Genomic DNA, 17,845 nt, shown 5'->3' with positions numbered 1-17,845 from the left:
TTCTTTGGTGAAGTGTCTGTTCATATCCTGTTCCCATTTTTCTTTTGGATTATTTACCTTTATCTTGTTGTGCTCAAGTATTTTATAAATTCTGGATATAAGTCCCTTATCTGACATGTCATTACCAAATATTTGTTCCCAGTTTGTGGCTTCCCTTTTTACCCTGGTGGAGAAGTTTTTGGATGTGCATAGGGATTTGATTCTTAGAAGATTCCATTCATCTATTTTATGTTCTCCTGGTTGTAGGTATATTCTTTTAAAAAAAAAATTGATATTTTAATGAAAGTTTACAGAGAACTTGGATTTCCATTCATTCATTGTTGCATATTTTTCTTCCTATCCCTCCCAGTTTGCTTTTCTCTTTGGAAAAAAAAAATTCTTTGATTATTGTACAATTCCCACCCCCACCATAATCCACTTTACGATGCAGTTCTTATTCTGGATGGTTGTCATACAAGTAATACCTAATCATATATTCCTTTTAGGCAGTTCTTTCTCTCATCTGTTTCAGTGCTGTGTACATTATTTATCCCCTTTTTCCTTAGTTTTCCCCCAACCCTGATGTCGGTCCTGTTGTATGACAGTGACATTATGCAATATTTGTGTGTTTTTTTACTAAGGTAATTCATTTAGCATAATGTCCTCTACTGTCATCCATTTTGTATAATATTTCATGAGTTTCTTGTTTTTCAGTGCTGCATTAGTGTCTCTCTCCCCAAACCCCATTTTGGTGGAACATTTTGGAAATATCAAATGACAATAAATGGAAAAACTTCAGTTTTCATATCACAATGTCAGTGGCTTAAACTGTCAAAATATTGTTGCTGTTAATATGTAGTCAAGTAGGAACCAACTGCTAGCGGACCCTGCCAGCAGATTTTCACAGTAAATCACACAGGAGAAAATTGCCCATCTTTCTCTGTGAGACTCTCAGGATTTGAACTAACATATCTTTAGGTTGGCAGCACAATTCTTTATCAGTCGGTCATTAGAGCTCCTTCATATAAAATGAGGTGTAGCTAAACAAATTTAGATTTTCAGTGTTTGAGCACAGAACAAAAAATCAACCTTGAGATGCTGGAGTGGTGTTTGGCCACATTTCCATCTCTAAACTGAAAGCTGCCTACTCTGTAGCTGTCTCTCTGACAGTAACAGCAATCTTTTCTTGAAAATTGGGCACAGGGTAGATTGTGTAGGAAAGACTGGACTCATCTCAACTCCCAGTCTCTTCTCTTTAGATCACTCCCTAGCTGAATGAGTCACTCCTGAATCTCCGTCATTGCACTGAGGCTCTGCACGTTCGGCTTTTGCTCCAGAAAAATTGTAAATTATTTTAAGTCATGGAACTGTAATATAATCATACTGGGTTCTTTCTTAACTTTTATTTTGGCACAAGTATTTTTCCATGTTTAATTCCTAGAAAATCATTCTTGTGACTGTATAATTCGTTCAATGGGTGCATTGTAATGCACTTCCCCTAATGTTGCACAGTTGTTTCCAGTTTTTCATTATTATAAAAAAACAATGAATGTCTTTATGCCTAGAGCTTTTTTAATCTTTAAAATGATTTCTTTAGGGTAAAATTCTAGACATAGACTTCCTGGGGCAAATGATCAGTGTATTTTTAATTCTTGGTATTCAAAGTTCTCTCTGAATACCTTTGAAGGTTGAAATTAGCACTTAATACTAGTAATAACTGAGAATGTTTTTCTTGTCCTGTCTTCACCAGCATTGAAAATATTTTAAATCCATACTCATTTTTTATAGATGAAGCCAGTGTCTTAATTTGCATTCAGTTGATTACTGATAAGATTAGATAGCTTTACAGAACTCACAAACTATCATGGCATTTAACTTTGCTATTTGTTGAACCCTTGTGTGGGTAGAGGCACTGATTTAAGTGATGACAAGCAGTAGTCTGACATTACTCAACATAGGAAAACGCTGAAGGTGAAAGATGTGCCTGATGACAATAAGCTTTACCACTCAGAAAGCCAAAAGCCAGTGGTGTAAACCCATGCTGAAGCGCACTCTCCGCTCATGCCTTAATTGGTTTTCTTTGTCCTTTTCCTCATGTATCTTGTGTTTACCTGACAGCGCCATTCCTCTACTTTATTAGACTCCTTTGTAACTTTTATCTAAATTACACACTGTTCTATTCTTCTGTTTCTTTTTTAGACATTTTTACTGAAGGAGTGGATTATTACTTTTTCCTTTCTACAATTTTTTTTCCAGATTTCTTTCTTTTTCTTTCCAAAATGTCTCTGTAATTGAATTTGAGAAGCTCTGGACTCAACTCAGATTTGTTAACCAGAGTTCTATTTCTCAGTACCTTAGAGAAAGGAATTTCTTTGTTTTTCCATAAAAGGAATAGCAGTATCTCCAAACCTCCTCCTCTTTTCTTTGCTTTTAAACATGCATGCATTTTTCCAATCTTAAACACTGATGTGTAGAGAATACAGTTTGTGGCCAGACAGATCCAGATTTACTTCCTGAATTGATCACGTTGTAGCTTGTGACATTGCCACGTTATTTCTCCATGAACATTAATGGGACAACAAACAGAAGGATGATAGTTCTGTTTATTGTAGCATTATTGTGAAAGTGCATATTTTTCTCCTTTATCCAATCTCTCCACAAAAGCTGTTACTTCACTGGGCTACTGTCCCATCATCTTTTCCTCGTAGTTTATGGTCCTTAAATATACACCTTACACCAGCATCTCCAGTTTTTTTGTTGGCAATGTTAACAATAAGGGCACTTCCTCAAAAAACTGAACATAGAAATTCCGTATGACCCAGCTATTCCACTACTTGGAATATACCCTGAGAATATGAGAGCTCACACACAAACTGAGATTTGTACACCAATGTTCACAGCAGCATTATTCATTATCACAGTAACATGGAAACAGCCCAAATGTCTAACCACACAAATGGATTGAGAAATTATGGTTCATTCACACAGTGGAATACTATGCAGCACACAAAGCCATGATTTTGTCATTTATTACCTAACTTGGGAGGGACTGGAAAGCATTATGCCGAGTGAACTAATTCAGTCCCACAAGGATGAATATTGTATAAAACCATTATTGTAGAATGAGTATAAGGATCCAGGAGGAGTGAGAGAGGCTGGAAGCAGAGAGATGTGGATGTGCATGGGAGAGAGGGGATTAATCATTGGGTTGTACAATTTGATCGGTTGAGGGGTAGGGGAAATTGAAAGAATTTGTTCAAATTTGTATTAAAAATTTATAAATAAACTAGTAGAAAATTTTAAAAAAGAGTAATTGACCACTTATTTAGTACATCCATTGCAACAGACGATATTCTAAGCATCTTATATGCCTTGTTTTCATTTACTCTTTATTACCAACTCTATGAAGTAGGCCTTGCTCTTAGTTTTGTGGATGAAGAGCTGTGGCAAGGACCAAATAACAGGAGGATAGAGACAGAAAGAAAGCAATGGCTATTGGATTCCTTTCACTTTTTAAGGATTATAGCTCTTCTAATTAGAGAGGCTGGGCTTGAGAGAACAGAGAAAAGAAAGAAGAAAATGGAAATTCCAGGCCCTGGTGGAAATGGCACATCATGTGTTGGGCTACTAAATGAAAGATAGATGGTTTATATACACCAGCTGCTCCATAAGAGAAAGATGAGGCTCTCTACTTCCTTATGGAAGCGCTTACATCCCCAGAAATTGAATGAAGGGTCACTTCGAGTCAAAAGACAATTTCTTGTAAAGGGACATCATGTTTGGACAGGTGCAATGTCAGCAAAGGAGAGCTAGACCCTCAAGGAGATGGTCTGGGCAGTGGACTGAAATGTGTCAAAGTTGATAAGGATGGTGCAGGATGGGACAGATGTTGTTCATAGGGTTGCCACAAGTCATATTCAGTTCAGCAGCACCCAGCAACAAGAAGTATTGATAGGTGCTGTCACATGAACTACAGTTCATGGGGACCCTATGAAGAAAAGGTTGATATCTTGCTGTATCCTGCACCATCTTCATGATTTCGGCCTTGTTCAAGTCCATTGTTTCAATCATTGTGTCAATTTCTTTCTTTATTGATGATTCACTGTTCTTCTCAATGTGATGTCTTTTCCTCAGAACTGATCTTCCTTGAAAACATACCCAAAGTACGTGAAATAAAGTTTCCTCATCCTTGTCTCTAAGTGTTCTGTTTACACTTCTCCAAGACCGCCTTGTTTGTTCTTTTGGTGTTCATATGACAATCAGAACTGTTAATCAATAATACCACAGTTCAGAGGCATTGATTGTTCTTCAGGCTTCTTTATTCATTGCTCAGCTTCCACAAACATAAGAAATAATTGAAAATACCATGACTTGGATCAGATGTTCCTTAGTCTTTAAGCTGTCCTTGTCAGCAGATTTTCCCAACACAGCTTTTTATTTCTGGACTGCTACTACTGTAAGTATTGATTGTGGATCCCAATAAAATGAAACAGTTGACAGCTTCTGTCTTTACTCCATTTTTTATGATGTTGCCTGTTGTTCCAGTGGTGAGGATTTTTGCTTTCTTGATGTTGATATAAAATCCATACTAAAAATTATAGTGTTTGGTTTTCATTAAGTGCTTTACATTTTCCTCATTTACTATAAGCAGGGTTGTGTCATCTGCTTAAAATAGGATATTGATGAGCCTCCTCCAATTCTGATGCTATATTCTTCATATAGGCCAGTTTTTCAAATTATTTGCTCAGCATACAGATATAATAGGTTTAGAAAAGTAATACAACCCTGACACACACCTTTCTTGATTTCACATGAACACAATTAAATTTTCTAGAATCCTCATTCTTCTTCATAATTGGATATGATTCACATAGTCAAATACCTTTTTTGTCATCATTAAAACACAGTAAATATCTTTCTGATATTCTCTGCTGAATGTTAGGAGACCCTAACATAGCTCCCAAGCTAGAGCAAGGGAGTTTCTCAGAGAACTCTCATTATTTTACCTGCCTATTCTGGGTTTCTAGTTGTGTTAAGGTCAGGCTAAAGAAGAGAGCAGGGATAAAGCCATTCATTATACACTCACTGCAGATTTGGTGATAAGGTGTAAATCTTTTCTTCCCTGACTCATTTGCCTGTATTTACTTTCAGAGGCCTTACCTCACTGTTTCGTGTGTTCTGTCCAAGCTCTATAGTTAGATTCAGTGGGAGAGACAGACCGGAATGTGCTTACAGAACTTTTCTTGATAAATTTGCACAGAAATATGTTTGTGCCACAGTGTTCATCTGGTTACTTTATACACCTGTTAGGTTTGCTTTATTTTAGATGGCCTGAAAAAAGTTCATATTCAAGCCAGGATGACAGTTGATCTTTGATTTTGACGTTTAAGTCCTAGCAAGCATACTCAGTGCTATAAAAACAAGTTGTTTATTTTGATTCCTGGTAGAAATTAAAAAGTGTTCTTGAACCTAAAGTTCAGAAACTTGCTATACAAGTTTGGAAATAAGACCTGGGGTTTTGTCATGTCTGTGGTTGCTTTGTAAGTCTACAAAAAGTAAAAAATTAAATGACAAACTGACCTAAGAAGGTAGAAACGAAAAAGGTCATTAACTTTTGCATATTGTTTATTATAGGTCTAACTCCACAACTTTCTGAAGTGGTGTAATTTTTGGCCTAAGAAGATAATTAGCTGATCCCTTTAAGTGGTGGCCCTTTATTTTCAGAACCTTTAGCACAGAGAAGCTGCACTAAGAATTTTCGCAAGATTAAAAAGTTTTACTCTCTTTTTGGGGAAAAAGAGTAGACTGTTACATGCTAATTGGCAAAAGAGGTTTTGAATTCACTCAATAATTCAGGAAATGATAAGATAAATTACCTTAAATAGGAAAAATACTTAACTATTATCATAGGCAGGGAATTAATATTTTACAATACAGACTACTTAAAAATCATAAAGTTGTGAACATCCTGTTAGGCAAATGATCAGTGCGCTTAGGGAAATTATGTAGTAAATAGAACAACAAAAATCCAAAACTCATTGTTGTCCATTTGAGCATAGAATGGAGTAGAATTGTCTGATAGAATTTTTTAGTGTGTATGTATCTTTAGGGAGTTCTGGTGGTGTAATGACAAGAAGCTGCACTGCCATCCCAAAGGCACACGGTTTGAGACCTCACCACCTGCTCTCTAGGAGAAGGATGGGCAGTCTCCTCTCATACCCTTAATTAACTGCCTCTGAAATCCTGCTGGAGGTTCAGCTGTGGGTCAGTTATGACTCTGCGGAACACAACAACCTATCTCTTTATGGGAACAGAAACTCTCATCTCTCTTCTGTAACAGCCAAGGAAGATTCAATCTCTGTTAACCTTTCTTTAACATTTTATAATAGTAGGCTTATACCATAAGAGTACTCTGTGTGCACACCCATGTTTATTGCGGCTTTTTTAGCAATAGCAATCAGCTGGAAACAACCCAAGTGCCCATCAACAAACAAATGGATAGAGAAGCTCTGGTATATTCACACAATGGGATACTATGCAGCATTGAAAAACAAGGAACTCATGAAATATTATACAAAATGGGTGGTCCTGGAGGACATTATGTTGAATGAAATATCTCAGTCACAAAAGGACAAATACTACATAGGGCCACTGTTGTAAAATGGTACTGACATCAAGGTCGAGGGAAGACAGAAAAGGAGGGGAGGAATGAAATGTATTACATTGAAACAGATGAGGGAGAGAACTGTTTAAAAGGGACATATGAATGGGTATTCTTGTTATTACAGAAGTCCAGAGTGAAGGCTGCATAGTGGAGTGGACTTGGGGGGGAGGGATTGCATAACAATGAAAGAGTTTTTCTTTTCAAGGAGAAGAGTGAATTAAGGGGGAGGTGGTGGGCAGGGAGAAAAGTGCAATAATGAATGACTGGAAACCCTAAGTCTTTGTAAACTTTCATTAAAATTAATAAATTTTTTAAAAAGTACTCTGTGACCAACCTTATTTGTTTAGCATGATACCCTAAAGATCTGCATAACATCTATGTGATGCTGTATTTTGTGAATTTTTTATTGTGAGGATCATATTTTAAAAAACTAATTGGTGGCATGAGGATATATCTGGGATTTTTTTGAGAATATATAATTTTTACAATTGAATTTTAGATAGAAGACAATGAAACAGTGTGTGACTTGATTCTAATTATGTTAAAAAATGTTTGGTACATGCCTGCACTACATGAAAAACATCTGAAAGGAAAAGCATTGCGTGTCATTCTTTTAGATTTTTTTTATATTTTCTAAATGTTATGATGTAGTCAAATACCTTTGAGTCATTTGTGACTCATAGTGACCCTCTGAACAGTGGATCTGAATCTTGCCCTATCCTGCGCCATCCTTAACATATCTGACTCACTTGAGCCTATTGTTAAATCACCATGTGAATTCATCTTGTGGCTCTTCTTCTCTTATGACTACAAACATTTGTTTAAAATCAGAACATGGACTGTGTGAATCATGGAAATTGGAGACTGTCAAAAAGGAAATGGAATGCATAAAGATCAACATCCTAGGTATTAATGAGCTGAAATGGACTGGTATTGACCTTTTTGATAACCTACTATTTTGGAAATGACAAATGAAGCAGAGTGGTGTCACAATCATTGTGAAAAAGAACTTTTCAAGATCTACCCTAAAGTGCAATACTGTAATCGGATAATATCCATCAGCCTACCTGGAAGGCCAGTTAATGTGATTGTTACTCAATTTCACACACTGCCACCAAAAATGAAGTGGTGGAAGATTATTATCCACTTTTGTACCCTGAAATTGATCTGAACACATTGATAATTACTGGCGATTAGAATGGTCAAATTAAATTAGGTCAGTTGGAAAATATGGCCTTGGTGATAGAAATAACAAAAGAGATTTTGCAAGACCAGTGACTTACTCAGTCCAGATACCTTTTGCAGCAACAAAAATAGCAGCTATACACATGAGCATTACTTGATCGAATACAAAGGAACCAAGTCAATATCTGTGGAAATTGATGATGGGGAAGCTCGGTGTCATCAGTCAGAAGAACAGTGCGTATCACTGATTGCAAAATAGACCTAAAACAGGTAAGTTGCACATAAGCACGTTCATGTTGAAGCTGAAGAATATTAAACAAGTCTACTCTTAGGAACAGATTTCAAACATTGAACACTAATGTCTAAAGACCAGAAAAGATACATGGATGGGAGGGAAGTCATTGGAAAAAAGAAAAGACCAAATTGGATGTCAGAAGAGTCTCTAGAACTTGCTCTTGAACTAGAGCTATGTCTAGAGGAAGAAATGATGGCATTAAAGAGCTGAAAAGAAGATGTCCAAAGGCAACTTGAGAAGACAAAATAATATTGTTAAATGACCTGAAGTTAAAAGACCCAAGGGAAGCACGAAATCAACATTTCTCAAAGAAAAAAAAGTCAAGCTCTGTGTTGCAATAAGAAGTCTTCTATGAGGAAGATGTTGAATGACTTGTTAGGTGCCATCGAGTTGCCTGCGACTCTTCAGCAACCTTGTGTGTAATAGCTCTGAGTACTGTCCTATCCTGAGCCAGTCTCATCATCTCCGACACACCTACCATCACTATCCCGCAATCCATCTTATCTGGAGTCGTCTTATCCTGTGCTGTCCCTCCGCCCTTCTAAGTATGAATGATGTCCTTCTCCAAGGATTAGCCCCTCCTGGCCATGTCCCCAAACCGTGTAGACAGAGCTTCAAAAGCCTTGCCTCCAAGGAGCAGCTTGGTTTCACCCTCTCCAAGACAGACCTGTGTTTTCTTTGCAGTCCATGGTAGTTAAATACTCTTCTCCAGAACCCCAACTCAAAGGCATCGATTCTTCTTCTGTCATCCTTAGTCATTGTCCAGCTCTCTGATTCTTAGAAAGTAATTGGGAATTTCACAGTCTGGATCAGGCACACCAGTTGCTACACTGATATTGTGGTTATTTAGCACTTTGGAGAGGTCCCTAACAGCAGATTTCCCTAATGAATGACTTAAGAAGCATCAAAAGAAAATTGAAGGGATACATAGAGTAACTGTACCTAAAAGAATTATCAGAAGATACTATATGATAAAAGAATATAGAAGGAAGAAGTCCAAGATACACTGAAGGTTTTTTTGGGGTTTTTTTTTTGGATGGGGGAAGAAAGACTCTAGGAATTGATGAAATACTGGTTGAACTATTTCAGCAAATCAACACATCTATGCCAAGAAACTTGAAAGACAGCTACTGGCCTGAACATATATGAAGACATCAATATTTGTGCCTTTTCCAAAGAAAGAATGCAGAAATTATTGAACAATATCTCTAGTATAACATGCAAGTAAAATTTTGGTGAAAGTAATTTAAAAGTGGCTGTAGCTTGGGAGCAAAGGGGTGAGGATGGATAGGGCAAAATCACAGGGTTGCACAATTTGGTGGGGGATGGGGGGAGTGAAGGAAATAGGAAAGATCCAGAAGTGACCTGAAAAGACCGGGTAATAGTAGCATAGTCCAGTGGTGATTAATTTCATGAAACAAAGTGGGCGTGAGTTTATGAAACATAATTTCAATGAAGGAAAGTGTGTGTAGGAATATTTAAGGGGAAAAAATTGGCTGTTGAAATACATCCACAGTGTTGTCAACAAAATTGGGATCATCTAAACTGAGTCCAGCGGGTTAATTCTAAATATACATTTTTCTCACCATAAAAAAAAAACAAAAACCAAAAACATCCACAAGGAACTGCCAGATATTCAAGCTGAGTTCAGAAGAGAATGTAGAATAACGATTATCATGGCTGATGTCAGGTGGTTCTTGAATGAAACAAGAGACTACCAGAGTTATTGTTTTATTGACTCTCCAAAGGAATTCAACTGTGTGAATCATAATGAATTATAGATTACATTGCGAACAATGAAAATTCAGGAACATTTACTTGTTCTTATGTGGAAACTACATAAAGCAATTTATGAGATTAAACAGAAGAGGATACTGCATTGTTTTAAGTCAAGAAAGTTGTACAGTCAGTGTTTTGGCCTTGCAGTGTAGTTATTTAACCTGCATACTGAAAAATTAAGCCAAGAAAATAGTCTGTGTGAAGGAGGATGTTGAATCAGGATTAGAGGAAGTCTTGTTAACAAACTGGGATACTCAAATGTCATGATGGCTTGCTGAAGCCTAAGAGGACTTAAAGCACTTACTGATGAAAGTAAAAAAAAAAAAAAATGTTAAAGCCTTCATTATAGATTACCCCTCAACATTAAGAAAATTAAATACCTCAAGCTGGACCAAAAAGCAGCATTATGATAAGTGGATAAAAGATTGAAGTTGTCAAGGATTTAATTTTTCTGAGTCTACATCCGTGCCCATTGAAGCAGCAGTCAAGAATTTATAGATGTTACAGAGTGGCCACATTTTCTGCCCCCAAACCTTTCTTTAAATTATTCAAAACTAAGGATATCATCTTGTAGACTGAGGTATGCCTGACTTATAATCATGATGTTTTTGGTCACTTAACTTTGCGTGTATAATCTAGACAATGGATGATGAAGACCAAAAGAAAAATTGATATATTTGAATCATGGTGATGGAGAACAATATTGATTGACATGGACTGACGGAAGTACAAATTTGTATTGAAGGAGGTAAATTCTCCCCAAAATATATACTCAACATATAAAATTACCATTAAAAATGAATCTTGTGAGAGGGTTGCTAAAACAAGATTGATTCTGTTTCTTTTATTGATAAGCTTAACATCCTCCTTAATGATGTATAGACATTCTTCTAAGATTTTTTTGAAGTGTCTAAGATCATTTAAAACCATACGAGTTCTGTGACAAGAAATTGATAGCTTACAGGTTTTTTGGTGGGTTTTTTTCCCCTTCTCTTTTTCTTTATTTTTTAATTGATAGTTTAATGAGAGTTTCTAGAGAACTTGAATTTCCATTCATTCATTGTTGCACATTTTCCTCCCTGCCTACCCCACCACCCCCAGTTGGCTTTTCTCTTGGGGGGGAAAAATGTCATTGTTATGCAATTTCCCACCCCATCCCAGTCCACTTTACTATACAATTCTTATTCTGGACTGTTGTCATTCCAATAATACCTAATCATATATTCCTTTTAAGCAGTTCTTTCTCCCATTTGTTTCAATGCAGTGTCCATTATTTATCCACTCTTAAGTTTCCTCCCACCCCAGTATCCGTCTTGTTTTATAACATTGGCATTATGTAGTATTTGTTCTTTTGTGACTGAGATATTTCAGTCAGCATTATGTCCTCCAGGGTCATCCATTTTTTAGAATATTTCATAAGTTCCTTATTTTTCAGTGCTGCATATATTCCATTGTGTGAATATACCACAGCTTCGCTATCCATTTGTTTGTTGATGGGCACTTGGGTTGTTTCCATCTCTTCACTATTGTGAAAAACACACCATTAAACATGGGTGTGCATATATCTGCTTGGATGACAGTTCTGGTTTCTTTATGGTGTATTCTCAGTAGTGGAACTGCTGAGTCAAATGGTATCTCTATTTGCAAATTTTTGAGAAAGCGCCCTATTGCCTTCCAGAGTGGTTGCGCCATTTTACACTTCCACCAACAGTGAATAAGGGTTCCAGTTTCTTCACAACTTTTCCAGCATTTGTTATTTGCTTCTCTGTTGAATTTTGCTATTCTTACTGGGATAAAATGGTATCTTATAGTTGTTTTGATTTGTATCTCTCTCAGAACTGGGGATTTTGAACATTTCTCCATGTGTTTGTTTGCCATCTGAATGTCTTCTTTGGTGAAGTGTTCATATCCTGTGCCCATTTTTCAGTCGGGTTGTTTACCTTTATCTTGTTGTGGTGGATAGCTTATAGTTTAATAATAGAAAAATAATTAAATCATCAAAACATTTGAGGTATCCAGCATTTTTCATAATTCCTTGTTTATAGCACCTGTTTCTATCAGAAGATGAGGATTTCAGAACCAGTGCTGTATGCCTTGTACCCCATGGGTTATAGTGGCTTGCCGGTTCCTCTTGCCAGCAGTCCCTCATCATCAAGATGTGGAGATTCCTCCAGTCTTCCCACTCAAGTCCAGAGGAGTGCAGAAAAATTTTACAAATTTACAAAGGAATGGGGACCCATGTTCTGTTGTGTTTTCTGTTCTATGTTATGAATACAAAGTGTTCATTCAAGTATGCCTTGATACCAAAGCCACTTTTCCCCCTCAGTCCTGCTGTTTGAAAAACATAACATTACAGATAGACTATTTTTGTAATAAATTTTTTTCTTTTAAATTGTAGTTTGAGTGAATGTTTCAGGAACAAATTTGTTTTCCATTCAGCAATTTATATGCCTTTTATTTCATGGCATTGTTTGTGATCCCCACAATGTAACAGCATTCTTCCCCCTCTCCTGTGGGTTCCTCGTTTGCATTTGTCCTCTTTGTTCTGCCCCTTCCTGCCTCTGAGCTCTGTTATTGGACAGATGCAGGTCTCACGGGGTTGATTGCACTGAGGAGTACACACTTCCCCAGTGTTCTTACTCTCTTTTTAGTCCTCCTTTTTGTTTGGCTGAAAGTAGACCTTGACAACAGGTTCACATTAAGGCTTGAAGGTTATATAAGGATCATAATCTCAAAGATTCTACTAGCCACGTAGGGAGAATATGTATTCATACACACGCGCGCGCGCACCCCTACACACACAGACACACAGACACACACACATATTGTTATTGTTGTTAAGTGCTGTCACATTGTAGGTGACTCATAGCGACCCTGTGAACCAAAGTCCTTGACCCTTGTGTGACTTTCATCCTTTCACCAGGTTCATAGGGCTTCTAGAGGCAAGCTATTATGGAACTGGATGCCACTCCTGCTTCCAAGCTTGTTTTAACTGGGGCGTCCCACCAAACGCTGTCCACCATGGGTAACCATTATCGCATTTGACAAATCGGTGGCACAGCGTTCAGCTTCACCGCAACCACAAGTTGCCTCTGTACGGCAGGTGGACACACCAGGGTTATACAACCTACAAGAATGTTTGACCAAAAACAGTTAAGAACTTACCCAAGGGCCACGGATTAGAGTTGTTGTTATGTGCCATCAGCTCGCCTGCAACTCATAGCGAGCCTATTCTTTGTCAATCTCACTGTCTCCAGCATACCTACCCTGACTACCCCAGTCACTGAATCAGTCCTCCTCATAGAGGTCCTTCCTCTCCTGTGCTGTCCCTCCACCCTCCCAAGCATGACTTCCCTCTCCAAGGATTGGTCCCTCTTTGCAACATATCCGAAGTATGTCAAATGAAACTTCAGAATTCTTGCCTCCAAGGAGCAGCCCTATGTGTTCGTAGTCTTAGCAGTTTATGGTATATTCAATACTCTTCTCCAACACCACAGCTCAAAGGCATCAATTCTCCTTCTATCATCCCTAGTCATTGTCCAACTTTCTGATGCATAGCAAGTGATTGCAAAGACCATGGCCTGTATCAGGCACACCTTAGTCTCCAGAGTGACATCATTGCTCTTCAGTACTTTAGAGAGGGCTCTAACAGCAGACTTTCCCATCGCAATACGTCTTTTAATTTCCTGGCTACCAGTGCCAAGAGTGTTGACTGTGGAGTCAAGCAAACTAAAACTGTGAACAATCTCAATCTCTTCACCATCCATCCTGATGCTGCCAGTTGGCCCAGTAGTGAGATACTCAGTTTCGGCAAGCTGGGTTGTGTCATCAGCGTAACGCCAATTGTTGATGAATCTTCCTTCAGTCCCAGTGCCACAATTCTTATACAGCCCAGCTTTCTGGATATAAATATATAAATATCTAATATAATTTTATATTTTCTCTTTCCCTTTCCAGCACCTTCCTGATTAGACAACCTGGTAGTGGTAGGTCAGTACTATATACTTCTAGATTGAGGCTCCTGGATACTGTGGAAAATTTTTTTACTTTTGTGGATCTGTTAATTATACAATACTCTTTTCTTTTTTTTCCTAGGTTATCCATGGCTGGCTTATTATTTCATCCCTACTGTTGCTATTCTTTTTTTCATTCATTTATTTGGGGTAAGTCTTGATATTAAAGATCCTTGTCTGAGAAATTAACTTGACCTGTAATTGTCACATTATACTTTGTTGATAAATTACTCTTAAGTTGTATTGTTTCCAAATATAGACCATACTTGTTATTTAAGACAATATTGTAATCTAATATAGACCATACTTGTTATTTAAGATAATATTGTAATCTTGAATTCAATTATAATAAGTAGAACTGAACGAATTCTAGAATTTTAATCCTCATAAAGTAATTGCTAGTTATAATCCATCAGTTTACAAATATTAACTAGCTTTTTAATACCTGTCTTAACTTGATAAGAGTGAGGAAGTAAAAACACTCACTTTTAATAAGAGTATGAGTAACTTAAGTTAAAAGTCAAAATTTAAGTTTTAAAAAAAAATTAAGTTTTCAATCATAACTCAATTTGCATACTAATTTTTTAAGACAGTTTAAGACAGGTATCAAAGCAGGAGTGGCATCCACTTCCTAAACTTCATGCTTGTGGAAACTCTATGAACTTGAACAGCGATAGTTATAGAAGACTTCAGGGTTTTTGTGCATATGAGTGGCCATCAACTCAACGGCAATCAACATCAACAACAATACTTTTAAGTGTTTATTTCCAGAGCCTGCAGATTTAAAGGGATAATCATTGCAGCATTATTTTAATCAAAAGAAGAGAATCAAGTTAAATGTCTATGAATATATAATTCCTTAATTAAAAAGAATGAGATAGCTCTGAAGTAACACTGATAATGGAAAGTTCTCTGACTATTGTTAAGGGAACAAAAACCTGGCTATTAGATGCTATCAAGTAATTTCAGATCATTCAGCCTGCATGTTACAAAGTGAAACTGCCCCATAAGGTTTTCTAGGCTATGATCTTGACTCGAGCAGCTTGCCAGGCCTCAATTCTGCTGGGTGAATTTGAACTGTCAGCCTTTTACTTAGCAGTTTACTGTTTAATTGTATATACCAATAGAGTATAGTAAATATATAATTATATTTATAATGTTGTTGTTGTTGTTATATACCATCAAGTCCAAATGGACTCAGAGCTGACCCAACAGCAGATTTTCATAGACTGTAAATTGCACAAAAGGAGATTATCCATCTTTCTCTTGAGAATGAGATGATGAAATTGAACCACATGCCTTTGTGTTGGCACTGCAATTTTTTAACCACCAGGCCTCCAGAGATCTCTGTAAATACATATAATATCTCTCTCTTTATTTTTCTAGACTATCTCTAGAAGATACGGATGCAGTTAATAATAGTAGTTTCCTTAGACAAGGGAACTATGGGACAGAGTTGAAGAGGAAAACTTAATGAGTATTATCAGTTCAGATATTGAAATGCTCAATATAAATGTGTAGATAGTCCATAAACTTTAAAAATTTATTCATTATTGCACATTTTCTTCCCTCCTCCCTACCCCCTCTCCCACCCAGTCCACTTTGCAAAGCACCTGTTGTTCCAGATTGTTGTCATACTTACAATACCTAATGATATTTTCCTTTTGGACCATTCTTTCCCTCATCTGTTCCAATGCAGTGTTCATTATCTATCCATCGTTTTCCTGTTCTCCTCTCAACTCCCCTTGTCAGTTCTATTTTATAACAGTGGTATATTATGCAATATTTGTCCTTTTGTTACTGAGATATTTCACTCACCATAGTGCCATCCGTATAGTGTTCTCTTGCTCTGTTCGCATACAAGTTCCCTGGTCTAGATACAGGTTTCACATGAGCACAATCAAGTGCTCTGGGATTCCCCTTCTCAATGTTTGCCGTAACTTGTTATGATCCACACAGTCAAAATGCCTTTGCATAGTCAATAAAGAACAAATAGACATTCTTTTGGTATCTTTTACTTTTAGCTAGGATCCATTTGACATCAGCAGTGATATCCCTGATGCCACAGCATCTCCTGAATCCTGCTTGAACTTCTGGTAGTTCCCTATTTACTGTTCTAGCCATTTTAAAATGATCTTCAGCAGCATTTTCTTTGCATGTGATATTAGTAATATTCTTTTATAGTTTTCCACATTCTGTTGTATCACCTTTCTTGAGACAAGGACCTCTTCCAATCCGTTGACCAGGTATATGTCCGTCAGAATTCCTAGCATAGACTGGTGAGTGCATCCAGGGCTGCATTTATTAATTAAAACAAATCAATTGATATCACATCAATTCCTGGGGCATTGTGTCTTTTTTTTTTTGCCAGTGCCTTCAATGCAGCTTCCACTTCCTTCTTCATTACCATGGGCTCCTTCTCATATGGTACTTCCTGAAATTTTTCGGTGTCAGTCAGTTCTTTTTGGTACAGCTTTTGATGCTTTGTGGATCATCAATATATTGCCCATAGCATCTTTCAGTATTGCAACTACAGGCTTAAATTTGGTTTTCAGTAGTTTTTCCCTTTTTATGCGCTAATTCCAGCTCTATACATTCCATTACACTGTTTTGCTTGTCTTCTCAAGCTGCCCTTTGAAATCTTCTGTTCAACTTTTACTTCAGCATGCTTTCCCTTTGTTTTGCCTTCTTCTTCTTTTTTTTATTTTTATTATTTTTACGTGTACCGTCAAACCAGATCTGACTGGTACAAGAGGAGATTGCCCCCTCCTTTGTTTTGACTTCTTGATACACTAGTACAATTTTTAGACTCTCTTCTCACATCCATTTCAGTTCTTTCTTTCTTCTCTGTATTTGTAATGACCTTTTGATTATCATTGCACAACTCATCCAGTCTTTGATCTTTGATGTTCAATGCAATGCCTCAGATCTGTTCTTTTGTTTTATCTTGTTGTGTACCTTCAAATCGGATCCGACTGGTACAGAAAGATTGCTTCTCCTTCTCCAGCGTAGCATCTAGTGGATTCAAACCAGCCTCAGATCTACAGTTTTGAAATTCAGATGGAATAGTTTCAAGATCATATCTTGGTTCTCATGGACTTCTTTTTATTTTCTTCAGCTTTAATTTGAACTTGCATATGAATAATTGATGTTCTGACTCACAGTCCTCCCCTGGCCTAGTTTTGACTACCAATATTGAGCTTCTCCAGTGATTTCTTCCACAGATGTAGTCAGTCTGATTCCTATGCAACCCATCAGGTGAGGTCCATATATAAAGTCATTGTTTGTGTCTTTTAAAAAAGGACTTATCAGGGAGCTCTGGTGGCCTATTGGCAAGAACCCTGCACTGCAATCCTAGAGGTTCACAGTTTGAATCCACCAGATGCTCTGCTGGGGAAGGAGGGGAAAATCTCCTCCTGTACCAGTCACATCTGATTTAACGGTACATGCACACAAAATAATAAAAAATTAAAAAACAATTTTTTTTTAAAAAAAAGACTCATCAAGGGAGGGAGACTTATCAATTACCCGCGTTATGCACGCAATACAACCTTGCTTGCTAAAAGTGAGGAGTACTTGAAGCACTTGTTGCAGAAAATCAAGAAATGCAGCCTTCAAAATGGATTGCATCTTCAGTATGGAGTGTATGGTGATTTGATGCTTAGGGATAGTCCATAAGCTTTAATGCTTACCTTCTTTTGGGACTTGAAGGGCAAGAGGGCTCATCTTTCTGGATAGTCTCCATAACCCAGTCTCCTCTGTATTTGGTGATACTTTATATTTCTCCTCACTTACTCAGGACATGTTTTCTTTTTTTTTTTTATGATAATAAATACAAAGCACTTAAAAATTTTTATTATGAAAGTTTTTAACAATCACAAACTGGAAAACATAGTATAATTTTTGTAACTGTTCTCCAAGTTCGTCTTT

General features: G+C 37.1%; 1 protein-coding gene across 2 annotated transcripts in view; it reads left to right on the top strand.

Annotated features, from left to right (window-relative positions):
• PSEN1 (presenilin 1) overlaps positions 1-17,845 on the top strand; it is a 75,065-nt gene that overhangs the window by 26,446 nt on the left and 30,774 nt on the right. For both annotated transcript variants that reach the window (XM_006884706.1, XM_006884707.1), the window contains one exon: positions 13,998-14,065. In XM_006884706.1, the coding sequence (XP_006884768.1) occupies positions 13,998-14,065 (68 nt within the window). The remainder of the gene's footprint in view (positions 1-13,997; positions 14,066-17,845) is intronic.

The sequence above is a fragment of the Elephantulus edwardii genome, unplaced genomic scaffold, assembly GCF_000299155.1.
Source record: "Elephantulus edwardii isolate Elephantulus edwardi_28Jun2011 unplaced genomic scaffold, EleEdw1.0 scaffold00037, whole genome shotgun sequence".
Classification (NCBI taxonomy): Eukaryota; Metazoa; Chordata; class Mammalia; order Macroscelidea; family Macroscelididae; genus Elephantulus; species Elephantulus edwardii.
This window is presented reverse-complemented; position numbering and strand designations above follow the sequence as displayed.